This window comes from Dama dama, chromosome 2 (genome assembly GCF_033118175.1).
Source record: "Dama dama isolate Ldn47 chromosome 2, ASM3311817v1, whole genome shotgun sequence".
NCBI lineage: Eukaryota > Metazoa > Chordata > Mammalia > Artiodactyla > Cervidae > Dama > Dama dama.
Genome location: NC_083682.1, coordinates 28,670,067 through 28,697,915, shown reverse-complemented (window position 1 = coordinate 28,697,915; position 27,849 = coordinate 28,670,067). Strand labels below are relative to the sequence as shown.

The following is a 27,849-nucleotide window of genomic DNA, read 5'->3' as shown; positions in this document are numbered from 1 at the left end:
GACTGGGTAGAGAGGGAGGTGGGAGGGAGGATCGGGATGGGGAATACATGTAAATCCATGGCTGATTCATGTCAATGTATGACAAAACCCACTACAATACTGTAAAGTAATTAGCCTCCAACTAATAAAAATAAATGAAAAAAAAAGTAAGTATATATACATATGAGTGTATATATACATATATGTTTAAAGTGAGCAATAGAATTATTTTTTTTTCCTTATTTATAGGCTAACTTCCCCTCACTCCTCAACCCCGACTCCCCACTCATGGAAATAATTACACTCACTTATTCTAAAAAGTGGGACAAACCTTCAATACATGATGGAGATTACCGAGAATTTTGAAATAAGTTAAATAATGTGGGAAGAGACACTGGATTAAAGTAAAATAAATTTCCAAAGGTGACCAAGACATTCTTACATCCCTGAATAGCTTCAAAAGGGCACTTAAAGATGACAAGTGATAGCTTTAGATGTAAGAAAAATGATACAGAAAGCAGCATAAAGACATGCAATGGTGCTGAAGAAATGTAATAAGTGGATGAATTCACTAACTTAAAGCAATGTAATAAGTGAAAACATTCATTTATGTTTTATTGAAATAATTTATTAGGGATGTAAAATATATTTTCCAACCTAGCTAGTGTCTTGGCCTATTATATAGGCCTTCAATTGCTTTACACTGAAATAAAATTTTTCAAATGTCATAAGACAAAGTGGATTGTATAAATCCTAGTATGAAAATTACAAATACTGTTAGGGATAAAAAGTCAATGCTATTACTTTTCATCATTGTTCATATATAAAACTACAAAGGATAAATTGGAGAAATTTCTCAGGAAAAGTTTAAGATTTACTCTCAGTGTGATAGGCAACTTACCCTCAATGGAGAACTTTAAACTTTATAACACAACAGTAGCACAGATATCCGTTCCCTACTGGGCAAAACCCATATTTTTGCAAAATGTGTGTTATATATGAGCATATGTCTTCTAATTTTTACACAGGGGATAGATTGAAATCATTTCATGAAATGTATCATTTATCTTGTCTAGTTTAAAAATATCCTATGCAATATATTCAGTTATGTGATTTTTCTTGTATAGGTCAGAGTTGTGTTTTTTATTTTTCCAAATATTTGTGTGGCTTGTTTCTAAATCTTTTATTAAAATATCATACTATCCTAATTGAAAGAAGTTTGAATTTAATATGTCTAAATGAAATATTTTTATAAATTTTATATATTTTACACTGCTCTCACCTCCAGTATCTTAAATACCATTAAGCCTTAGAATAGGTGCTCAATAAATAATTATTGAATGGATAGATGACCATTATAGAAAAAGCCAATCTGTTAGGAGGCTTACTACCTAATTGGTTAGATTTTTATATATTGTTTTGAATTTAGTAGTTTCAAACTGGAATAGAAAAAAATAATGTTAAAATAACATTGTAAACGATGGTTTCATTTCCAAGCTTGAATCATTTCATCTGGCTAAATGCAAATAGATTTCAGTAAAACAGATGCATGCCTCTGTGCCAGGCTTATAAATGAGGTCAGTCTGTGTCACTTGTCACTTCATTAAAAACCAAGGTTGATCTGGACTCAAGGTTTAATCATAACCAATACTATGAGTGAGTGAAAAGTAATAGAAAATATTACTACTTCAGGGGCTTTCAAACATTTTTTTACCATGATCCACAATAAGAAATACATTATGGAACAGACATATGAAACCACACTCAGAACACAATCAAAACATGTTTCACAAAACAGTACTTACCTTCACCAATTAATGCACTCTGATATTTTTCTGTTTGGTTTTAATCTTTTCTATGCCATTCAGTTGAAAAGAAATGCTGTTGTGGAACTACTAAATTTATTTCACAACCCACAATTTGAAAAAAAAAAAAATCTGACTTAAAAACTAAGCTGAGGAGAAAAATCAATCAAAATTGAGGTAGGACATCAATGAACAGATGGTTTCATTATAAAGAACAAAACAGATGTGCATACATATACTCTCAGCAGTAGACGACATGATGTAATGTCCGTCACAATATCCCCAGCACTGTACATCTCACACCTCCATGCCTTTGCTCATGCTGACTTGAATGATCTTTACCTTTTACTTTCTCCCTTTGAAGAAATCAGATTTCTTCTTCCATGAGGATCAGCTTAATCATCACCCTCTTTGTGGTTCTCTTGATCTCCCTGGCAGAACATTGCTGTGCCTCTGGGTCCAGTGCTCTGGGATATTTTCTATTTCTTTTATACCTCATTGAGAATGTAGTATCGTGATTGTTTTCTTATGCATCTATCTCCTGTACTAAATTGTAAGTCCCTAGAGAGCAGGAACTCCCTAGGTTTGATGAGGTTCAAGCAGGTTGATGAGACAGATACAGGAAGGGGGAACTGTGCCCATCAAATGGGACTAAATGGAAATCCCTCTGTAAAGATGGCAACAGCTATTAATTTTGCATCATGGCGGATAGACACATTTACATTATAAGTGAAATTTTACTGTCACATTTCTTGGGACTCTACTGCAAGTAGACATTGGTACAGTTATCCATTTGTTTTTAACCCTGATAATCATAAATTTAGGATGACAGGTTTTCCTCCACTTATAATGGGGTTACTTGTGTCGTTTAAGTTGAAAATATTGTAAGTTAAAAACACATTTAATATACCTAACCTACCAAATGTCATAGCTTAGCCTAACCTATATTATACATGCTCAGAAGACTTACGTTAGCTTACAGTTGGACAAAACCATGTAACACAAAGCCTATTTTATAATACAGTATTGAATATCTCATGAAATTTATTGACGCTGTGCGAAAAGTGAAAAAGAGAATGGTTGCATGGGTACAGGATGGTTGTGAGTGTATCATTTGTTTACACAGACGGTCACATGACTGACGAGGAGCTGTGGCTGCCCGGCATCATGAGAGAGTAACAGAGTATCACCAGCCTGGGGAAAAGATAAAAATTCAAAATTTGAAGCCTGCTTTCTACTGAATACATTTTGCATTGGCACCATCTTAAAATCAAAAAATCTTAAGTTGAACCATCCAAAGCTGAGGACCATCTGTATTTTGTTGAAAGATGAGAAAACTTGCTGAAACTTCCATTACTGAAACTGTAACTTACACAAACATGGAATCTTTGCTACTGCTGATTTATATGAAACATTTAGAGAAATGAGTCATAAACTTATCAAAGGGCTTTCCTAGTACCAAACAGTAGAGTGAGCAACAAGCCAAGAAAGGCAGTACACCTGAATCGAAGCGAAAGACCCGTGCAGGAGAGGCTCTTCTCTTGGCATCAGGAACGGGTGCCCTCCCACTGTTTCCACCATACCAGATGGACTCTAGAGCCACTTGCAAAGAGAGTTCAGTGACCATTATTCCCACTGAAGCTGCTGAGGAACACACATACTAATTGTGCTAATAATAGTCACTGCAGTTAAGACAATAACTGAGTCCAGATTTGGAGATAGACAAAGCACAGAAGAATTGATGCTTTTGAACTGTGGTGTTGGAGAAGACTCTTGAGAGTCCCTTGGACTGCAAGGAGAATCAACCAGTCCATCCTAAAGGAGATCAGTCCTGGGTGTTCATTGGAAGGACTGATGATGAAGCTGAAACTCCAATACTTTGGCCACCTGATGCGAAGTGCTAACTCATTGGAAAAGACCCTGATGATGGGAAAGATTGAGAGCAGGAGGAGAAGGGGATGACAGAGGATGAGATGGTTGGATAGCATCACCGACTCAATGGACATGAGTTTGGGTAAATTCCAGGAGTTGGTGATGGACAGGGAGGCCTGGCGTGCTGCAGTTCATAGGGTCGCAAAGAGTTGGACACGACTGAGCAACTGAACTGAACTGAAAACCAGGTCAGGTTCTAACTTCTTCACTTACTTGCTGAAAACTATAGGAATATTACATAACCCTTCTGTCAATTTCTACATCTGTGAAGTAGAGTTAACAAATAACCCCTCTCATAGGCATTGGTTGAACATTATATGAAATAATAATAATAATAATACATGTAAAATAGTTTGGTGGTGGTTTAGTCGCTAAGTCATGTCTGACTCTTGTGACCCCCATGGACTGCAGCTCCTCGGTTCATGTGATTTCCCAGGCAAGAATATTGGAGTAGGTTGCCATTTCCTCCTCCCAGGAGACCTCGAAACTGGGTCTCTTGCATTGCAGCTGGATTCTTTACTGACTGAGCCACCAGGGAAGCCAAAAATATTTAGTTTACTGTCTGACATATTGAAAGTGTGAAATTAAGGTTGTGTCCTCAGTCATGTCCTACTCTTTGTGACCCTATAGACTGTAGCCTGTCAGGTCCAGGTTTCTCTGTCCACAGAATTCTTCAGGCAAGAGTATTGGAGTAGGTTGCCATTTTCTCCTTCAGGGGATCTTCCTGACCCAGGAATTGAACCTGTGTCTCCTGAATCTCCTGCATTGGCAGGTGGATTCTTTACCACTGAATCACCTGAGAAGCTCAGAGAAAAAGGTTAGGTATTTTATTATTAACCAAGGAACTAAATCATCTTATTGACTCATTATAAACTTATAACTTATAAGTTATATATACAAGTTATATATAAAAGTTATATATAACTCATTATAACTTATCCTCTGGGATAAGGAAGTTCTCATCATTAAAAATAGAGAAGATCAGAGAATTTTATGTATCCTTTCTCTGAATATGACACTCCATTATACACCGTTTAGATATCCACATTTTGTTCATTCATTATTTAATCATTCATTCTTCCATCTCCTCTGTGTAGTTTTTCTATATAGATGAAGTTGCAGGATCATATTATAGGTTAATAGGAAAAATGAGCCATTAAACCACACAGGTAGGAGTCAGATTCATGTCTGAGTTTGACTGGTTTGAAGGTCTGGGTTCATTTCCCTCCTTCCTCCCTTCCTCTTTTCATTTCTTTCTTTCTTCCTTCCATCCTTGCTTTCTTTTTTCTTTCTTCTTAAGGAGGGAGAAGAGTCTACACATTAAATGAATTTATGTTCAAATGTTTGAAAGTAATAATAAAATACTCTGAAAAAAAAAAAAAGCAGAATCATTCTTTAAAAGAGAATACTGCTTCTGTTGGGCTTCCCTGGTGGCTCAGCTGGTAAAGAATTTGCCTGCATTGCAGGAGACCCGGGTTTGATCCCAGGGTCAGGAAGATCCCCTGGTGTAGGGAATTACTACCCACTCCAGTATTCTTGCCTGGAGAATTCCATGGACAGAGGAACCTGGTGGGCTCTCCCATGATCTCCTGCAATCATGGGATTGCAAAGAGTCAGACATGACTGAGCAACTAACCCACATTGTTTCTGTCAGGTATCCTAACTCAGCTAAAGGTTCCACATCACATAGAATTAAGTAAAATCCCTTATAGCCGTATGAGAAAGAACTCACACAAAGAACACAGCAGGAGACACTGAGAAATAGCTTCTGAGTAGGAAAATTCACGAGAAGCTTTCAAACTCTGCATAAAATCACATCTTTTCTTTTGGATTCAGCTGTAGGAGAGGACAGATGGGAGTCTGGGCAGGCAGCTATTTATTTGGCTGCTGCACCCTAAACAGACTAAATAGCCCAGAGACTGAAAGAGACTTATTAAACAGAATTGGTTCATCCAATTATGGATGCTGACATCCCAAGATCTACAGGATGAGCTGGCAAACCTGGAATCCCAGGAAAGCTAATGATGTAGTTCCGTTCTGAAGACCAGCAAGAGCAAGAGCCAGAAAGAGCAAGGTCTCAATTTGAAATCTGAAGGCAGGAAAAGGGTAATGTTCCAGTTCAAAGTCCAGTCAGGTAAGAGAAATTCTCAAGTACTCTGAGGAGATTCAGGCTTTTTGATTCTATTCATGCCTTCAACTGACTGGATAAAGCCCATCCACGTTAGGGAGGTCAATCTGCTTTACTCAGGCTACCAGTTGAAATGTTAATCTCATTCCAAGAGCCACTAGAATGTCTGACAAAATATCTGGGCACCCTGTGACCCAGTCAGAATGACACGTAAAATTAACCATCGCGGGGGAAATAGATGGAAAGAAGCATTGGTGCTGATTTAAATATTCTAATCCTTGATTCTCAGCAATCTAAATTTCATCATGTTCCATGCAAATTAAGATGCTAGGATGAAAATAATCATGTATTAGCTTGAAAATAAAAAGAAAAAAATGAAAGCAGTATTTCACTGTGGTGGTTTAGTTGCTAAGTCGTGTCCAACTCTTGTGACCCCATCAATTATAGCTTGCCGGCTCCTCTGCCCCTGGATTCTCCAGGCCAGAATACTGGAGTGGATTGCCATTTCCTTCTCCAGGGGATCTTCTTGACCCAGGAATTGAACTCAGGTCTCCTGCATTGCAGGCAGATTCTTTACTGACTGAGCTATGAGGGAAGCCAGTATTTCACTGTATTCTAATTGAAATGAAGTATAATGACTGAGTTCTGACATATACTTTCAGTACATGTTTAAGCATCAAAAGATGCTAATGAATACAAAATAAATGTAAATGTTCAACTAATCTTGCAATATAATAAATGTGCATGCATGCGGATGTGCTCAGCAGTGTCCAGCTCTTTACAACTCCATGAACTGTAACCCCCCAAACTCCTCTGTCCATGGAATTTTCCAGGCAAGTATCTTGGAATAGGTTGCCATTTCCTTCCCCAGCATACCAAACGTAGCCACTGTTTATTTACATATATTAACTAGGATTTTTATCTCTTTACATACATTGAATAGAAAATCAATATTATATCTTGTATCTCTTTACATATGTTGAATAAAAAATCAAGAAGAATCTTTTTTCTGAAACATCTTTCCCTTTAAAGTACCATTTATTCTGCTAGCAACAAATTAATGAGGCATGCTTTGTTTTTTTCTGAGGCAAAGTCCCTAACTGCATAGAACTTATATTTTACCAAAGTGAGACAGAAATTAAACAAATAATCCAATAAAATTAATATACAACATATCAAGTGACACTAGATGGGCTCTGCAGAAAAATTAAGTAGGGGGTAAAGGTGATGGAAGTTGCTGAGAGACGGCAGATGTTATAGGTGGTCATGGAAGGCCTCACTGATACAGTGACATCCGAGCAGAAACCCAAAGGAAGTAAGTGCACTATGCAGAATCCCTAAGGACCACTGAGGACAGAGGAACGGCTAGTGCAAAGTCACCGAGCCAGGGGAATGCTGCAAATCAAACGTTCCAGAAAATCAAAAAGGCTCCTATGGCAGAGATGAGTAAAGGGTGAGCAGAAGAAAAAGTCAGAGAGATTGGGGGAGGGCAGTGGTCCAGAACCCACAGGGCCTTCTAAAGCACTTGCCTTTGTCTCGGAGTTTGAGCAGAGGAGTGACGTGATCAGATTTACAGTTTAAAGCTGTCACTCTGATTCCTGGGTGGAGAACAGACTGCAGGAAGACACTGATTAAGTTTAGGGAAGATGGTTTAATACCTATTGTAATAATCCAGGTGAGAGGTAATGGTGACTTGGATGAGTAGTTTAGCAGTGGACTTAGAGTAAGGAATCAAATCCTGGATAGTTTTTGAATGGTTATTCTTTTCTGTTTGATTCACACTCCTTTCTCCCAGTTTAAACATTCTGTAATGAAAAAGATGAATTATGTGAGCATCAAATCCTAGTCTATAATACACGCCTGACTTATTCCACTATGAATTTTATTTTAAATTATGATTTAAATTTTATCAGTGATGGATGACGAGGCAGTGTGCTAAACAGACAACAAGGAGCCCAAAATTTTTTTCTGTAAGGAATGCTGCAGTTTACTGAAATGGAAAAGACTTTGGAAGAAGTCGTCTTGTTTTGTTTTGCCTTATCTTGTTTTGAGTGGGGTGGAAATTAGGTTTCTCGTTTTGCATAAATTTGGTATTGCTATTTGATATTCAAAGGAAGCTCTTGTGTGGTCAGTGGAGCCCAGTAAGAGTGTGAATCAAAAACAACAGAGTCTTTTAAAGGTAAATGTTATGTGTACACACAAGTATTCAGTTTCTATTCCTCCTCCTCACAAATACATCAGATTATATAAAGGCTCTCACCTACAATACTGGGGAATTGCTGAACAAAAGTAAAAATAAATAAAAGCAAAAATAAACAAATGAGACCTAATGAAACTTAAAAGCTTTTGCACAACAAAGAAAACTATAAGCAAGGTGAAAAGACAGCTCTCAGACTGGGAGAAAATAATAGCAAATGAAGCAACAGATAAAGGATTAATCTCAAAAATATACAAGCAACTCCTGAAGCTCAATTCCAGAAAAATAAATGACCCAATCAAAAAATGGGCCAAAGAACTAAACAGACATTTCTCCAAAGAAGACATACAGATGGCTAACAAACACATGAAAAGATGCTCAACATCACTCATTATCAGAGAAATGCAAATCAAAACCTCAATGAGGTACCATTACACGCCAGTCAGGATGGCTGCTATCCAAAAGTCTACAAGCAATAAATGCTGGAGAGGGTGTGGAGAAAAGGGAACCCTCTTACACTGTTGGTGGGAATGCAAACTAGTACAGCCACTATGGAAAACAGTGTGGAGATTTCTTAAAAAACTGGAAATAGAACTGCCATATGACCCAGCAATCCCACTTCTGGGCATACACACTGAGGAAACCAGATCTGAAAGAGACACATGCACCCCAATGTTCATCGCAGCACTGTTTATAATAGCCAGGACATGGAAGCAACCTAGATGCCCATCAGCAGATGAATGGATAAGGAAGCTGTGGTACATATACACCATGGAATATTACTCAGCCGTTAAAAAGAATTCATTTGAACCAGTTCTAATGAGATGGATGAAACTGGAGCCCCTTATACAGAGTGAAGTAAGCCAGAAAGATAAAGAACATTACAGCATACTAACACATATATATGGAATTTAGAAAGATGGTAACGATAACCCTATATGCAAAACAGAAAAAGAGACACAGAAATACAGAACAGACTTCTGGACTCTGTGGGAGAAGGTGAGGGTGGGATATTTCAAAAGAACAGCATGTATATTATCTATAGTGAAACAGATCATCAGCCCAGGCTGGATGCATGAGACAAGTGCTCGGGCCTGGTGCACTGGGAAGACCCAGAGGAATCGGGTGGAGAGGGAGGTGGGAGGGGGGATTGGGATGGGGAATACATGTAACTCCATGGCTGATTCATGTCAATGTATGACAAAACCCACTGCAATGTTGTGAAGTAATTAGCCTCCAAATAATAAAAATAAATGAAAAAAAAATTAGAAATATTCTCATTTCTAATTGTTTAGTTACCAATTGTTTTAGAACTCTTGGGGAGACCTAGTTCATTACTAAATTGTGATTTTAAATCTTCATAAAATGTTTTAGGAATAATGGATGATTATGGACCAAGGTATAGTGCTCACATAATTGGCTGCTGCATTTGATAACCAATGCCTTGGGGAAGAAAGAGTGTGAAGAAACAGCAGTCATGACCTAAAGTTTAAGAAAGAAAATAAGCTCATAAAGAATTTGTGATTCAGGAGATAACCTGCTTTTTTCTTCCCTACAGCTTTCTCTGTTCTTCTTTCCCTTCTTTATATTTAGAGTTTATCTGCTCTCTTTTTGTATGCATGTGTGTGTGTGTGTTTCAGAGGAGCCTGGCGGGCTACAGTCCATGGGGTCGCAAAGAGTCGGACATGACTGAGCGACTGAGCACACATACACACATGGATATGTTCATTTCCCTTTCTGGCCCAAGAATATATACTATATTGGCAATTGACTGTTTTTAGGCTGTCTTGACCCAGTTTCCAGGCTCTGGGTTGAGAGTCTGGTCAGTTCCCCTCTGAGCAGCCAATTACATCTGCACCCTGACCACTTCCCTTATTGGGCTCGCACACTCTGAACCACAGTGGACTTGCCCTAATCTTCATGGGGCCAGGAATCAGAACCCGGGAGATCCCCTCGCCAATACCCTGGGGGTCCACAAAAGATTTCAAATGAGCCAGTTCACAGGGAGCAAAAACTAACTCAGCCCAGCAGTTTGCCATACAGAGGCTGCCCCCTACAGCTCCAGCTTGCTGGTACCCTGTGCCAGGATAAAACTGCTTCTGTGGCTCTGCCTGGCAGCCTTCTCTCACTTGGAGCTGCAACAGAGGATTCTGACTTTCATCTGTCCAAGGGTCAAGGTGTTTTGATGTGTCCTGCTATGAAATGAATCCTTACATTTTATAAAAACAAGAAAAAAGGGATGGAGAACTGTTTTTACCCTACTTCCCTTTCTTCACATCTACACTCGTAGAATTCCTCTCCTCTTAAATAATTTCTAGATTTTTTCTACTTCCTTGTCCTTTCTCTTAAAATGTTCCTTCCTTCTCACTATCTCCTACTCTATTTCCTCACTAGAGAAATACAACAATCATAAGCCCCTGTGCTCATGAATTTCTGTAATTTATTTCAAAATACATTGTAGAAGTTAAAACTAAAAAAAAAAAAAGACATGAGTAAAGATTATTAAAACCTTAATAGGGTAAAAATAAAAATGAGATGTCGGGCATTAAAGCTTGGAAGTGCTATAACACACACACGCACACATACACACACATACAATAGTGACAGACATCATTAGTGGGAGAGTAATAAGCAATACTTTTGCACGATATCCATTGTAATTTGAACTACCTTGGACTATTTCCACCAACAGCAATTTTCTCTAGCTCATAACATCTTATGGTTTATGAATAAAGCATGGGGATGGTTTTCATTTGTTCATACAGCTTTACCTTTTGTTGTGGATTTGTCAAAGCATAAAATTTACTTCTAGATGCTTTTTAAATTTTTTTTGTTAATTCCAGTAATTCTTTATAGTTTACCTGGATTACACATTTCTTTTTTTCCTCCAATATATGAATAACCTTTTTACTCTCAATTTCTCCTTTACACAGTTCTGTTTTATTTTTTCTTCCTTTTTTCCCACATCAATCCTATTTGCACCATCAGAGAATATTTTCAATGTTCTATGCCTAAGGCAGATCTTCTTAATTGGTGTTAGTGTCTGTCATGTACTGAATTAAGAACAATAGCAAGGCGGTTACCCAACTCTCTTCATTAATGACATGTGTTGCTGCAACTCACAAGATGATGGAAAACTTGAAGTTTCAGAACATACAGCCAAGTTTGCTACTGCTAAGTCACTGCAGTCATGTCCGACTCTGTGCGACCCCATAGGTGACAGCCCACCAGGCTCCCCTGTCCCTGGGATTCTCCAGGCAAGAATACTGGAATGGGTTGCCATTTCCTTCTCCAATGCGTGAAACTGAAAAATGAAAGTGAAGTCACTCAGTCGTGTCCGACTCTTAGCGACCCCATGGACTGCAGCCTACCAGGCTCCTCCGTCCACGGGATTTTCCAGGCGAGAGTACTGGAGTGGGGTGCCATCGCCTTTCCGACAGCCAAGTTTAAGACCCCAAAAATCTAAACCCAGAATCAGAAGAGACATCAGCAACTAGTGTATACTATGGTTTTATAGTTTGTAGAAAGTATAGATGGCGATTGAAATAAAAAATTTCTGGGAGGGGGGGATAGGGATGGGGAATACATGTAAATCCATGGCTGATTCATGTCAATGTATGGCAAAAACCACTACAGTATTGTAAAGTAATTAGCCTCCAACTAATAAAAATAAATGGGGGGAAAAAATTCTAATTTGTTTTCAAACATTTTTAGTTTCTTGTTCATGAACAAATTTGATCCGCAGTTTTATTCAGATAATAGGACACTGAGACAGAAGGCAGATGAGCAGTCCCCCACCACCACCCAACCACCCCCCACCACCCCCACCCACGCCAGAGTAAAGCAATTGGAGACTCACTCCCTGTGGATCGAAACTCCATGACGAGATGGGCAGGACAATTAAGGGAGAAGGCTGGGCCCTGCCTAGACCACAGATTTCTTGTTGGCAAAGTCAGGAGACTGCCTAGGCTACACACGCACAGCAAGGCTCCTAGGAGGCCAAAGGGGAGTGATGTCAAAGGGTGTTCTCTGCCCATATGTCTTTTGGGTAAAATCCATCTTGGCTAAAGAGATGCACACACACATGTGGGAGAATCCTGAGGTGTGCCAAATATGGACTGTGAAACAGGAAAATCAAAGTGACCGGCCAAAGGAAATCCAGAAGAAAATGCCCCAGAAAAGCAATTCAAAACACTAGGAGGATGCAGCTCAATGACCTTCTCTCTCCCTGAGTCCACCCGTGTCAATCCATGTGTTGTACCTTTTTCCCCTTAATAAATACTGCACTTGCTTCACTACTTTCCCTCTTTGTGGGAATTCTTTCTTGCAAAGCCGAAAGGCCAGCGCCCTTGTCACTGACCACTGGTCTACTGGCTACCATCCGGTGCTTTCACCGCCACGACCCAGCCCAATCTCCGCTGGGAACCCAAGCCCGCTCCAAGCCACTGCAGGCCGAGGCCACCCTAGATCAACACCTCGTAAAGATATTTTTACTGTCTAGTAAATAAAAATATTTCTATGAAACGAGAAGAAAGTATGATCCAAGGAGCAGAGAAAGTACAAAGGTGTACTAGAGACATGATGTTTACATAATACTCTTCTTCAGAATTATTAAATATTTTATAAAATCTCACATACTCAGTCTTAAGTATTGCACTAATTTTGCTAATTTCAGTAGTTCGTCTTAAAGAGACATGGAAGGTAAGGAAATACAGCTAGGCTCTGTACCAAGAAAATATATGATTTACATCTTATGGTTTGGTTTCTTTGCTGAGCCAGCAGAGGAGGCATTTATGAGACCTGCCAGAACGTACATTAATTTTTTCAATGAAGCAGAGTTTATAAGTGGAACCAAATTAAATATGAGAATTATACAGATGTCTCCATAAATAGAGACACTCATTTTTTTCTAAAACAAATGCCAATTTCCACAATTTGGGGAGTTTATGATTTCAACAAAATACAGTAATTTTTGTCTTCATGCTTGCTTTCAATTCTGGAATTAAAGAATGGGTGGAGACTCTAGTAATGTTTTTGGAATGCTTCTTGCCATATCATAAACTTATCTCAGAAGGTTTCCTATATACTTTTTTAACTATTAGGAAAATCTTTATTAAGTACCTAAGTTGGGTACTATGGGACGACAAAGATGAATCAGGCAAACTATTTCCCTTGAAGAATTTTCCTTGGGTGAAGGAAACAGACAAATGAAGAATTAGGTTAAGGCAGATTCTAGCGAAGAGCAAACAGAAGCAAGATCAGCATTGTCTCTGGAACCAGGGGAGATGTAGTTGTGATAAGGGTGACCCTAGAGGATAAGGCAGAGAGGAACTGAATCCAGGCATGGAGGTGTGAACGTATACAGTCTTCAGGGAATGGGAGGCAGTCTGGGGAGGCTGGGGGTTCAGATGACAGAGGGTAGTAATGAGGATGAGGCTCTGATAGAGATTTTTTTTTTTTAATGTGGACCAGTTTTAAAGGTTTTGTATTGACTTGGTTACAATATTGTTTCTGTTTTAAGTGTTCTTTTTGGTGGTGGGGGTGGGGGGGTGGGAACAAGGCATGTGGTATCTTAGCTCCCCAACCAGGGATCAAAGCCACACCCTCTGCATTGAAAGGTATAGTCTTAACCACTGGACCACCAAGGAAGTCCCAGATTTTAGATGGCCTTGAATACCATGCTAAGTTTAGACTCTTAATAGCAGTACTCAAGTTTCAATTCAATTAATTTCCTAACAGATTTGGTTATTAATTCAGGGGTAAACATCATACAACTACATTTTTTCCCTCTGATGAAAATTTCCATTTTCTAACCACTAGAAAGAGTTGTAAAACTCTCCATTGACGATAACTCTTTATGGTCTGTTCTTTTGATTCATAATATAAAGATTGAGGAACGCACTTCACATTGAGAAGGAATCTGCTTTAGCAGGAAAAAAAAATAAGTAAAAATTATATTAATTACTTCTTATCATTTTACACATTCTTACAGGTTATTTTACACTTACTTAGAAAGAAAAAACACTTAAATAATTTCAAGTAGAGGGGTTTAAAATATTATTGGACCATTAAGTGATAATGACCTTGTCATGGTCCAGGCACGGGTTGGAAAAGAATTTCCAGACATGAGACAGAATGAGAGGGAAATAAAGTTTATTAGAATAGGAGAGGCTGTTAGAACAGCAGGCCAGCTCAAGGGAGAACTGACATTGAACAGAGGTCCTTAGTCCACTTTTATACCCAGGGTACAAGGATCGGGATAGGGGTCTTGCAGGTCATTTGCTGATTGGATGAGGTACATATGCTGGGTGGAGGAAGAGTAGGGCAAATACCTTCTCCCTAGGTCAGGGGTAGGAGGGGAGACAGGTTATACTGTTCCATTAATAGTTACTACATGGGAGAGGGAAGGATGATAAGGGTCTGATTTTTCTGTTCCTGCATTCCAACACCCTCCTTGGTTTTATCTGCTCTTTCCTCCTTGGGTCACCACAGACCTCATATAGTGTTCAACCAGGTTTTGACTTAAGCACCTTCACCTGGGTATCATCTAAGGCTCCAGTTGCAACTGTTCTATAACCACCCCACATTTAGTGATGTAGAATAACCACCATGTAATTTTGCTAATGAATTCTATGGAAAATATTAGACAGAGCTCTGCCTGGATGGCTCATCTCTGTCCCACAGAGATCAGAGAGAAAGAAGCAATGAGGAACTAACGTCAAAAGGCAGAACAGAGAGGGAGAGGTAGGGGGGAAGAAAAGTGAAAGGGTCTTCAGCTTTGCAAAACATCTCTAAAGGAATGACCGGCCTTTGGAAGGGGTGTGTTCAACTCCTCTATTCACAGGTGGGCAGAGACAAACTATCTCTCTAGGACCTGGACAAAAGCACTTTAGTTTAGTCAAGCAGAGGGGCAGGGTCCTCCAGGCAAGCCATTAATTAAAAAGAAAAGCAAGTCAAAGAAACAGTTTCCAACATGGAGTCAGAATTGGCTTTCTCCTGGCAACAGCTAAAGAAGGAAACGGACACCCACTCCAGTACTGTAGGCTGGAGAATTCCATGGACAGAGCCAGGCTACAGTCTACGGGGTCACAAAGAGTCAGACATGACTGAGCGCCTAACAATGCAACAGTAGGAAAACTCAAACAGTTAAGGATTGGAACAATCTGTAGGCTTTGGCACTCTCATATCTGGTGCCTGGATGAATGAAGGATTCTCCTTGCAAACTGGCCTTCTATACAGCATGATGGTCAGATTCCAAGAGGGAGTGTTGTTAGAGGAATGTCCTGAGGGCAGGCAGTCAAAGAGAACCAAGTGGAAGATGCAAGGCCTTTCAGGATCTAGCCTCAGGAGTCCCGCGGCATCCCTTCTGTCATGCATTATTAGTCAAATTGGCCAACTGGAGTTTATCCTTTAAATATTTGGATGGAAGACCATCAAATATTTTCAGGCCATGTTTAAAACTGCCACACCTCGTATCTTAATCCTAACTCAGTGAGTGACAGTCGCTCCATTGTGTCCGACTCTTTGAGACCCCGTGGACCTCAGCCTGGAGGCTCCTCTGTCCATGGAATTCTCCAGGCAAGAATACTGGAGTGGGTTGCCATATTGGTTATTTGAAATTTTCTTCTCTCTTAGACTAGGTCTTGCTGATGCAGATTCTATTTTGACTGGGTTGTTTGTTTTGATTCTACTAAGTCTCTTGAGCTGTTTGTAAATTTTGGTCACATCATCCCTTGTTGGTCACATCATTAACAGATTCTATTTTATTCATTATTTTAACCCTAGGGCATAATTTGGCACATAGCACAGGTTCAAAAAAATATTAGTTGAAAAAATGAATAAACTATTTCCCAAAAGGATTTTGCTTGCCTCATTTTTTTTTTTTTTTTTTTGGTCCTGCCAGTCCTAATGGGTGGAATATCCTTTTCATTCCTGTCTACCAATTCATATATATGTGAATATATACGGGGCTTTCCTGGTGGGTCAGATGGTAAAGAATCTGCTTGCAATTCAGGAGACCCGGGTTCGATCTCTGGGTTGGGAAGATTCCCCTGGAGAAGGGAATGGCAACCCATTCCAGCATTCTTACCTGGAGAATCCCATGGACAGAGGAGCCTGGTGGGCTACAGTCCATGGGGTCACAAAGACATAGTATTTCAATGAGAAAGAGAACTCTCTAATAACAATTGTATTTAGTAGCTGTTCTAGGTGCCCTGCAAACATGATTGTATTGAGTCATAACAACTTTATGACAAATATTATGATCTCCTGTTTGTGAATGAATGGACTCAAAAGTTTAAGTAACTTGCCTGAGGTAAATGTAAAAGCAAAAAAAGTATTAATCCCAGGTGTTAATCCCTGATTCCAACTTTGTTGAACTTAACACTTACTGAACACCAACCATGTATCAGTGGTTATGTTAGGAACCAAAGGAACCCCTACTTTATAGGAGCTCAAAGTCTAATGAAAAGAAGTCTAACCATCATAGAAAGTACGTATTTTTCCCACCCCATCACCTTGCATTCCTCTGTCCTGTAAGGTACTACAAAAAGTACTGTGGACATTTAAAATACCAGTAAAGACACTTATACAAATAATTTAAGCTGGAGCAGAGACACACAAATCCACTTGAAAATGTAATTGGCCTATGTATTCTTGTCCTTTTTGTAGAAGAGGGACCTGCACAGTGAATGACTACTGAATTCAATCTGGGTGGTAGCAATACGACCAGCATGGAGATGGATCCAGTTGGTTCATGTCATTAAGCATTTGGATCATAAAACAAACCTAACTTCTGCTGAAAGACAGTAAATGGTAAATGACAAATTAACAATCCAACCACAAATGTTAAAAGAATCTTGAAGTGAAACAGATTACTTTCAGCTGGAACTACCTGGAAAGGCTCATAAAAGAGGGAGGATTTGGTTTGGGTTTTGGAGCATAAAAGGAAGTGTTTCATGTGAAACAGAAGAGAAGACAATGATTCTAGGTGCAAGAAACATTAGCCACAGTAGTTGAGAAAGGAAAGAACAAGACTGTGCTGGTCTAGAAATAAGGCTGGGGCTTCCCCGGTGGTGCTAGTGGTAAAGAACCCACCTGCCAATTCAGGAGACATAAGAGCGATGGGTTCAATCCCCGGGTCGGGAAGATCCCCTGGAGGAGGGCATGGCAACCCACTCCAGTATTCTTGCTTAGAGCATCCCCATGAGCAGAGAAGCCTGGCAGGCCACAGTCCACAGGGTCACACAGAGTCAGGCACAACTGACACGACTTAGCACACACGCACAGAAGCAGGCTAGTTTAGTAAAATTAGAGGCAAGGTGTATTTTTAAAGGAAACATTGTAAAATAAAGCCTGCATATGTTTCTGACTATTTTTGAGCGCATGTGCTGTGCTATGCTGTCAGTCATGTCTGACTCTTTGCGACCCCCATGGAGCGACCCACCAGGAGCCTCTGTCCATGGAATTTTCCAGGTGAGAATACTGGAGTGGGTTGCCAGTTTCCTACTCAATGGGATCTTCCCAACTCAGGGATCTAACCCGTCTCTTGCACCGTCAGGCAGATTCTTTACACCACTCAGGAAAACCTTTTGAGCTCCTATGCTACACAAAATATTAGCTCCCTTTCACTGAGTGCTTTGTATTAAACAAAGCTGGTGAGTCTTATTCTAACTGTCTATGGAAACAAATGAGAGACCAGAAATGGAAAAAAAAAAAAAAGTCAGAAAGAAAGAAGACGATAAGAAGGAAGGAAATTTTAACATTAGAAAGCAAACTTGGCAGTGTACAAATACTACTTAACTAAGCCACTTACCATGGGTAGAGCATAAAGTAGGCTTTTTGATTTGGGGATTATTGTCTAAAAGAGATACCACAGAAAAACAATTTAGCATAGTCAAATGTCTTATGATTCTGTTTCCAAATACTCTACTTTTCTCAAAATAGAATTTTCTTTTGGCAGTTCAATTGCCTATTTCTTTTAATGCTGTGCTGGTAGTTCTTCCAATGTTTTATCATCTGGGTATCAGATTAGTATTCGTAGTTTATGTTCCTCAACCATATACCTAATGAGATTATAAAAGGCAGGAATGCATAGATTTAAAGTTGAAAATACTTGGACTGCTAGAAGTTTAGTGCTAGATTTAGTGTCCTTTGGGCTCTAAAAAGGAGAGAAGAAAAAGGGGAAATTTGGCAGCCATTATGGGCAATAAAAGGTAAATGGATCTTAAAGTACACTGTTAGAGGTATTCAGTCATCCTGTTAAATTAAGCTCCCCCTCCCTTTTCATTAAAATCTGTAAACAAACTAAGTAAAATCATCACATCAGAGAGCTGGAGAAGAACATAATGTTCACTTTAATCATTTCTTGTTACACAGAATTGCAGAACTGATACTCTGGTTGCCTGGAGGATAAGAACACCAAACTGTTTTTCTCCTCACTAAGAATGTTATGCTTTAAAAATTATAATATTTACTAACATCTTTTTTTACTATAAGGTTTGGCATTCTTTATTTGCTTAAATTATATTGTTGCTTGCCATCCCTAACTTTATCATATTTTAATTATTATTTAGCAAAGTGTATCTCTGAAAATTTTATCAATATTTCCTATAACACAGTCAAGTTTAATCGACTACATATATATATATTTATGTGTGTGTGTATATATATAATTTTTTTTAATCTTCTCTTTATTATTATTACTACCTTCCACTTTCTGTCTTAGAATCCTCTGTAAATTTTGCCTTGTTCTGAACTTCTGGCATGTTCTAACATGCTGAATTAGCCATGGAATACTGAAACATCTTCAAAAGGATCCGGCTTTTACCAACATCCTGGTAACAGAGATGATGTTCAGTTGTATACATTCCCTCCTCTACATCCAGCATCAATAAAACACATGAATACAAGAGTTACTAAAAGTAGGGGGAAAGTGAAGATACACAATATTCTAAGATAACCAAAAATAGGGAGTTTTACCCAATGGATCTGTTTAAATAGGGATAGGCAAACTGTGAGAAAACATCATTCATTAATCCACTCAAAAGAAAAAAGGGAAAAGAAATATTAACTATGGCACGTTTGCTTTAGACATTCTTCTTGCCCCTTAAGTGGAGTGCTTCATCAAATCCGGTGGAATATTCCCTTTAAAGCCTTTCTTTATGCTTAAAATCTGGTAACTAAATGATAAAAGCATTACCAGAAAGAATTTTTACATACCCATAAAATGTCTCTGTGACATTGTGAATTTTGTTTTAATCACTTATTTGTCTTATTTCAGCCAGTTTGTTTTGAACTGCTAGGAACCTGTGGGGAAAATACTCCTTGACATTAATGATATTAGCAGACTAGCTCAATCTAAGAACTTAGATTAAGTCTGGAAGTTATTAAAAAGTTTCTTGATTACTTTTCCACCATATTTGCTACCCAGTGAGAGAATATTAATTATTAAGATCAATTCATTTACCACCTTTTTAAAGAAGGTATGAGTTGTGTATTTGCATGTATTAAAATGCCTATTTTTCTTAGCTTTCCTTTTTTATATATTAATTCTCTTAGGACATTTCTGGTTATATGTCTGGAAACTTCAGCCATCCAGAAAAAAAAGAAGGTTGGGAAATAATGAAAAAAATGTGCTGAAAGAATTCACATAAAAGTTTTGGAGACTTGAAAATGGGAACAACAGACACAAAAAGTTATTGAACCAGAGGGAAAAAAAATGCCTTCCTGGCAGGTACTTATATAGCAATACTCTGATAACTGTGGGATAAAAATAAAGGCACCTAGACATTATTACAGTTCTCCTCCACGAAATCAAAATTCTAACTCAAAGGTAAAGAGAGAATCTGATTCATATTTTATCTTTCTGGTTTAGACATTAGGAAAAAAAATTACCAGTTGTAAAAGAAAAATGAAATCTTAAAAATAAATTTAGTTCAATTATTTAGTTCAAGTATCTTCTTAGGAATTACATCTTATTTACCTCTATGCAAATACACACATAAACACACAAACAGAGGGGGGTGCACAATCTGTGTATTGCTATATAGTGTTAAAACTATATAGAATCAATATACGTTAATATGAATTTCACCATTGGCCCTTAGATACTGATATTTTCCAATAGGTGTTCAAGTAGTGGAAAAATATAATAATGATAAGTCAGATGAGTTTCTTCCAGTGGGATTAATTAAAGTATTTACTTTCTTTCTTAATATTAGCAATCCAAGAAATATTAAGCTAAATGTTAAGATTCTAGGAATTGGATGAGAGATTATTTAAGGAAGGGGAGAAATTCTTGTTTAAATTCTGCCTTTTGAATAATTCAATCCATATTTTTCATTACTCTCATGCAACCAAGATTTCTTCTGGAGTAACCATAGTATTCACTAATCACTAATAAAATACTCTATTACCTAATTTGCTAACCCAGGGGATCCTGAAGGTGTGAGGAAAGACAGTAATCTGAGATTAAAAAACAAAATCATAAGAGTTTCCACTGAGCCATGATTGGCTCTTTTTTCCCCTTCTTCTTCACTTATAGACTTTAGTTGAAATCAATACCAATTCACATTCCATTCCAAAGGTAAAGGGATTTCACTCAATCACTTGAATGTGCAGAGTAATTTTGATTCTTTCCTCCCTTAAGATCTAATGATTCTTCTTCAGAAGGAATTTTTCAAGTCTGAGCACCACTCACTCCCCACCCCTTTTTAAATGTTTCCTCTGCTACCTCCTTAGTGAAACTGTCATTTGGTACACCTGAACTACTACAATATTTCTTTAGTGGACCTCCATTTATAGCCATTTGTCTCAGCTGGCTACAAGCAATTCTCCATGTTGCTTTATAACAGATATGATTATGTCATTCTTGTGCTCTAAAACTTGTCAACAGAATCGGAATGCCAATTGAACACAGACCCTATTCATTACTGTAGTATTCCAAGGTCTTCACAATCTGGGCCCATCTGCAAACCCTTCATTTTCCACACATGAGACAAGAGACTTTAGATTATAATTATAGATTTCACGGGCTTATAACCTATCTTTTATTTAGCAATAGATATATTGCGTATACAAATGTATACCTATAAACACATAGAAATTTTCTAAAGTAGATGTCTAAGAAAATAACTGCAAACTTTACATTTTTTTCAAATAAAGAAAACACAAAATTGCCTTTAAACATCACCTTTATTAAGAAATACTTTTTTCCCTTCACTTAAATTTACCATACTTATGAAAACACTTCACCTTGTTCTGTCATCTATTTTTCATATATCACTATAATAATGATGACTTTGTCATAGATTGGCAGGAGTGTCTGGCAATGACAGGTATTTGGGAATCACTGCACTAGACCAGTCATCATTCTCTAAACACACACTGATTGATAATATTATGACTCACGGACTTATATTAATTATGAGAATGGTTGAAAACGCAGATGACTGTGTCAGTCAAGACCTTGGCAGGAAACCACCACAGTCAGCAGGGATTCTGAAGGTAATTTAACAGAGTAGAAGCAAGGTCAGGGTTAAGGAAATCAACAAGGTCTGTTAGAGCATCCAGGGATTAGCAACAGCAGGAAGTCCCGGAGGCTGCAGGGAATACTAGATGGTATCAGAAGCTCAGTGAGGCCTCAAGGAATTTGTAAATGAAAGAACCAGAATCCTGAGCCCTTAGCAGAGAGCAAAGAAAGAAAAAAGTGACATCCCTCGCCTCTTTCTGATAGCCAGTGCCTCTCATTGGTCAAATCAGCAGGAAGCCAGAGGGCCAGGGGGACAAGACTGACAGTGTCAGTAAGCATCAGGCCAGTTCTCTGCACACAACAGGGAAAAGAAAAGAGAAAATGGCTAGGGAAATATGGGAAAAGCAAAAGGAGAATATCTAACCAACTAATTTTCTTTTTGGCCTACTTGTAGAAAATTTAAGGCAAGCTAATTTGAATTGCAGTGGTCTTTATTTTGCCCCCTTTCCTTAGCTAACTGTGTTAGAATACCTCGGTTGGAGCAGTGCTATCCAATCTTTGTGTGTTATGACACAAATCAGTCAACCAAAGAGAATTTCGTATGCATACAAACAGTCCTCAATTCACAAGGGTTTCACTTAGGAGTTTTCAACTTTAAAATGGTGAAAAAGTGACAATGCATTCAGTAGACTCATACTTTGAATTTTTATCTTTTTATGGGCCACAGCTATGTGGTCTGATTCCTTCTCCTGACGCTGGGCAGTTGTGGTGAGTGACAGCTCCCATGGGATCATCAATACTCTGACAATCACTCTGTACCCATAAAAACATTTCTTCCTTAATATAGTGCTCAATAAATGTCATGAGATACCTGACATTTTATTATAAAACAGGCTTTGTGTTACATGATTTTGTTCAACTGTAGGCTACTGTAAGTGTTCTGAGCATATTTAAGGTAGGTGAGGCTAAGCTATAGTGTTTGGCAGGTAAGGAGCATTAAATGCATTTTTCCAAATTCGCTGACATATTGAGTGCAGCACTTTCACAGCATCATCTTTTAGGATTTGAAATAGCTCAAATGGAATTCCATCACATCCACTAGCTTTGTTTGTAGTGATGCTTCCTAAGGCCCACTTGACTTCACACTCCAGGATGTCTGGCTCTAGGTGAGTGATCACACCATCATGGTTATCTGGGTCATTAAGATCTTTTTTGTATAGCTCTTCTGTGTATTTTTGCCACCTCTTCTTAATATCTTCTGCTTCTGTTAGGTCCATACCATTTCGGTCCTTTATTGTGCCCATCTTTGCATGAAATGTTCCCTTGGTATCTCTAATTTTCTTGAAGAGATCTCTAGTCTTTCACATTCTGTTGTTTTCCTCTATTTCTTTGCATTGGTCACTGAGGAAGCCTTTCTCATCTCTCCTTGCTATTCTTTGGAACTCTGCATTCAGATGGGGATATCTTTCCTTTTCTCCTTTGCCTTTTGCTTCTCTTTTTTCTCAGTTATTTGTATGGCCTCCTCAAACAAACATTTTGCCTTTTTGCATTTCTTTTTCTTGGGGATGGCCTTAATATATTTTTAAGCTTATGATCGGTTTAATAGGACAATCCCATCATAAGTTGATGAAGATCTACATACAAAAGGCTTGGTGAAAAAAATTCTTTTTGCATTCTCTTTATATGATATTTTAAATAGACATGATTCTACATATTAAATTTATATGAAACTTCCTAACAACATTTAAAACAAAAATTTTCACACAGGAAAATTAATCATGCTTTCTTTCATATTTTTTTAGTCTTGGTTTTGATGCTTGAAAGGGTCAGTCACAATTCCTGAGCAAGACCTTAACAAAGTTCTCTTCTTATTCTTAAGACACCTGACTAGAAATGTTGTTGATAAAATAGGTAAAACCATTTTTATAGCCTTTTAAAATGGGATGTGGTTGTATTTAAAGAAAAGATCTTTTTTCCTTTCCTTATAAAGGCAATATAATGTTGTGAATATAATGTTAAACATTACTATAATGATAGAAGTGAATTTCAAGTCCAAAAAAAACTTCAAGTCAGGTGTCCCAAAGTTTTAATCAAGTTCTCAATTTCAGAATAAACATGCATTGTCAGTGCAGTCCTTATGCTGCTAGCTTTGAGGCCACTTAAAGTCACATCCACTGCAAGTGTCTCCAATTTGTGAAAACAGAGATTTAGGGCCACCATCTAGATCCATGCCCACAGATCTCACCCTCTAATCCTTCCTCCAACATCTTCCTCTGAACTCACAAGTGTTTGCCCTGTCTCTCTGGACATTTAGAACTCCTCCGTTAACTTACTGCAATGTGTACTCTCTCTAGTCATTGAGTAGATGCCCAAGTGGCAGACCATGTCCAAAGCACTGAAGAATGGATTATCAGATCTCTCATGACCTCAGCAATGACTCCAGTCTCCCAGACTCCACTCAGACTCCCCAAGGCCAAAGGAGATCAATGTTTCTGACATACAATTGTAAACTTTCCCACCGTACACTGATTGAAAAGTTTAAGATCCAGAAAAACATTTGCTTAGTTATAGTCAGTTACCTTTCTGAAAACAGTTCCAAAGAGTAAAAAGATCAACCTTTTTTTTTTCTGTATAAGATATATAAATGTAATATTTTTGAGATTTGGTACAATGTTCTACAATCTGATCAGAGACTAGGTATAGAAACATAGGATGCAAGATAAAGCCATTGGTTCCTGGACTTCATTGTCAAAGTACCCTGTATACATCTGATGTTCTGGGTCCATTAAAATTCATTTGATGACTTTCCCCCTTTGTAAGGGAAGCAAGTAAAACAAAGAAATTTTTGATTTTATATAAATAACTCCCACTGAGACATATAATCACCTCTGAGAAAGAGTTTGCATTGTCACAAAAAGTGGCAAATATGTTTGTAAAGTTTCCATAAGAAATCTGTCTTCAAAAGTTGTATCAGCCTGTTATTTATTGTTGCTACTAGAGGCTATAGAGAGACCTACTCAAAACTCAGTCTTGAGTCAAGTAACTGAGTTAGGATCAGGCGTAACCATTGCCCATAGTATTTGCCCTCGGAGTGATTGCAAAATGCCAAAGCACTTTCCTTCCATGAAACCGATTCTAGAATGAGAGGAAAAAACCCTCTAAGTCTGCCCTGCCTGAAGATGTAGAGTCCAGGTCTGCCTGTTCCTATAAAAAAACATTATTTCCACAAGCAGAGGACTGAAATAAGTGTCAGTATGTGAATATAATATTGTTCAGAGTAATACAAAGGGGCATTGGAATACTATGTTTTCATTGGCCTCCCAGTTCCATAGTGTTGTATAATTTCTGATATAATGCATCTCTTAAAATAACTAAAAATATGAAACCTAACCTAGAGCATGGCACAACTTGATTTTTCAAGTCTTAATAGTCCATAGGAAAAGAATGCATCAGATATCTCTCAGGACCAACAGTAAATATGGCAACATCAACCTGTGTGTTTCTTTGCTAAAATTTTCTCCATCTTTGACCATAGTGTTGGTGGTTGCTCTTTTATAATAGGGAGGAACAGAATTTGGAGAAGACATTCACTTCAGAGGCTTATATAACATTAACAATAATAGCACTGTTCAGAGAGTGTTTATATGCCCCATACACTGGTGTTCTGAAGAGCTGGTATTACTTCGGTATATCTAGTTGAAAGCAACAGAAAATAAAACTGGCAAAAGAGATGGGAATATATAGTGCTATAATCTTAAACAGAGTTAATCTGAGAGTTGTCTTACTCCAATGTATTCCTTGTGATTCTGAAATTCTATTGGTTCAGGGAAAGAGATGGATCTGGTAGCTTTGGGCTTCATTAAATATTCAACAGCATCAAGAGGAAGAAACAATTTCTTAAGCATGCTTGATACCCAGCTTGCATACAGCTGCATTGTCCAATACAACTATCTCTTCATATTGGTCAATGTTCATGATCCACCAACTCTGAAGAGTAAGAAAAATAATCAAACAGGCCTCACTGATTGGAATTGATTCACCTGGCCATTTCCGAACAAATTTCTGTCCTTAGGAAATGCTACACATTGGTCTGCTTAAGACTGGGTTTCCTAAATTAATTACTAAATTAAGAGAGGGTTGGATTAACACAATTAGCTCAAAGCGGCCTACCCCTCCACTGTGAGCTTCAATCAGTCCTCAAAACTGCATCTTTATTATGCAAAGAAACTAAGGCTAATGATAGAATGGATACTAAAAGACAGCCAAAATACTAAAGATGGCATTTCACATTTATCATTTTATTTAATCCTCACCAGGATCATATGAGGTAGGCTTTTTGTGAAAGCCTCTTTTTCTGATGCTTGTTTACAAATGCTTAACTCCCACAGTTCAATGCCACTTAGTTCAATTAGCTGGGTGAAATAAGAGTCAATTTAGCTATTCTGCCTTGGAAATTACAAAAACGAAAAACAACATTGAAACTTTGAAATAAAAATTTAAATTCCTTTAACATTTTAAGAAAGTGTTAATCCTGAAGTTTCACTTAACCTAGAATTCAAGTTCTAATAATGAAAGGATAAGATCAAGGCCCAGGCTTTAGCGTAGTGTCTGGCATTAATTACTTGGGTCAGTACCTTTTTACTAAACTGAAATGAACTAAAATTTTCATTTAATAACATTTTCTTATATGTAACAGCACGTCTCTGGCTTTCCCCAATTATGATAAACTTTAACAGAGATTTACTCACGCAAAACTCAGGAAATTTCTACTAGAGATTGTTTCTAAAGCGAAAGGAAGCACGGAGACCTCCGTAAATAGCAGCAGCATCTCCCACGTGGATCCGGTAAGTCTCCAGTCCTAGCCCTTCATTCAATCTTCCTTGCTTAAAAATCCCCTCAACATCCATGATAAAATACATGCCTTCGCTCAGGCTTAAATTTCCCGGAGTCCAGGTACCCGGATTAAGGCCTCTGTGAGATTGACAGGCACTTTACCCAATAGCATTGCAGGGAGGCGTATCATTTGGCCGACGCACCAATCAGTATGCAAAGAGTCTCCGTCGCCAGGGTGAAGGCGGAAGTAAGGCCTTGCGGCGCCCTATGGACTCGCTCCTGGAGCACCTAGAGCGTTTCTCTGAGGTTCTGGCTGTCTCCCGCACAACCCATGTCCGCACTTGGGACCCCGCAACCGTTCGCAGGGCTTTACAGTGGGCTGGCTACCTGCGCCACATCCACAGGCGCTTTGGCCGCCATGCCCATATTCGCAAAGCTCTGGAGCGGCGACTGCAGAACCAGTGGAAGCAGGAGGGTGACTCTGGGCCCGCTCTAGTCCCGGGCTTGGCGAACTTCCAGGCCTTGGGGCACTGTGAGCAGCTGCTGTCTCTGCGACTACTGGCGAACCCGGCCCTCGGGGATGCCGCCTTTCACTGCCTGCTGCAGCAGCTCTTTCCCGGCCCCGGCGTTCCGGACGCTGAGGAGGAGGCGCTCCAGGGCAGCCTGACCCGCTTCGCCCGCTGCCGGACCGCTGCCCACATGCTGCGCTTCCATGCCTACAGAGAGAACCCGGTCCTTCAGAAGGACTCACTGATGAAGACGCAGGCGGAGCTGCTGCTGAGGCGTCTGCAGGAGGTGGGGGAAGCCGAAGCGGAGAGTCCTGGCAGGCTTCTAAGTCGCCTGTGGGAGCGCCTGCCTCAGAACAACTTCCTGAAGGTGATGGCGGCCGCGCTGTTGCTGCCGCCGGCGTCCCCCCGGCTTCAAGAAGAGGAATTGGAAGTAGGCAGCCCCAGAACACCGGGAGACGGGGGTCAAGAGCTGATTCGTTGGCTTCTGGGGAAATCAGATGTCGTGGTTGCCTTTTGCCGCAACCTCCCAGCCGAGGTTTTAACATCCGTGGCGGGGCGCCATCCAGAGCTGTCCCCTGTCTATCTAGGTCTGCTCACAAACTGGGGTCGCCAACTGCACTATGACCTTCCGAAAGGCCTTTGGATTGGAACTGAGCCCCAGGATGTGCCCTGGGAGGAGTTGTTGAGCAGGTTTCAAAGCCTCTGTCAGGCCCCTCCGCCTCTGAAAGATGAAGTTCTAACTGCCCTGAAGTCCTATAAGGCTCAAGATGGAGATTTCGAAGTCCCTGGTCTTAGCATCTGGACAGACCTGTTATTAGCTCTTGGGAGTCGTGTATAATATCGCACTGGGGAAGTCAGCCCAGGGCCCAGTTCTCTGTGGGCAACATTGTGTTATTGATTACTCGAATGTATGGTTTACAAAATTAAAATTCCTGTGTTCTCACCACATCTCCTGTACTTTCATGTGTCCAGAATGTTATTTTAGGTCCTAATAT

General features: G+C 39.1%; 2 protein-coding genes across 2 annotated transcripts in view; one reads left to right on the top strand and one right to left on the bottom strand.

The window, feature by feature from the left end:
* The window catches only part of GAS2 (growth arrest specific 2), a 168,315-nt gene extending 141,723 nt beyond the window's left edge, over positions 1-26,592 (bottom strand). The window contains exon 1 of the mRNA XM_061168019.1: positions 26,261-26,592. The gene's annotated coding sequence lies outside the window, so the exon portion shown is untranslated. The remainder of the gene's footprint in view (positions 1-26,260) is intronic.
* On the top strand, positions 26,592-27,800 carry FANCF (FA complementation group F). The gene has a single exon (XM_061168011.1). The coding sequence runs from the start codon at positions 26,613-26,615 to the stop codon at positions 27,690-27,692; it is 1,080 nt and encodes a 359-aa protein (XP_061023994.1). The 5' UTR covers positions 26,592-26,612; the 3' UTR covers positions 27,693-27,800.
* Positions 27,801-27,849: the final 49 nt, after the last annotated feature.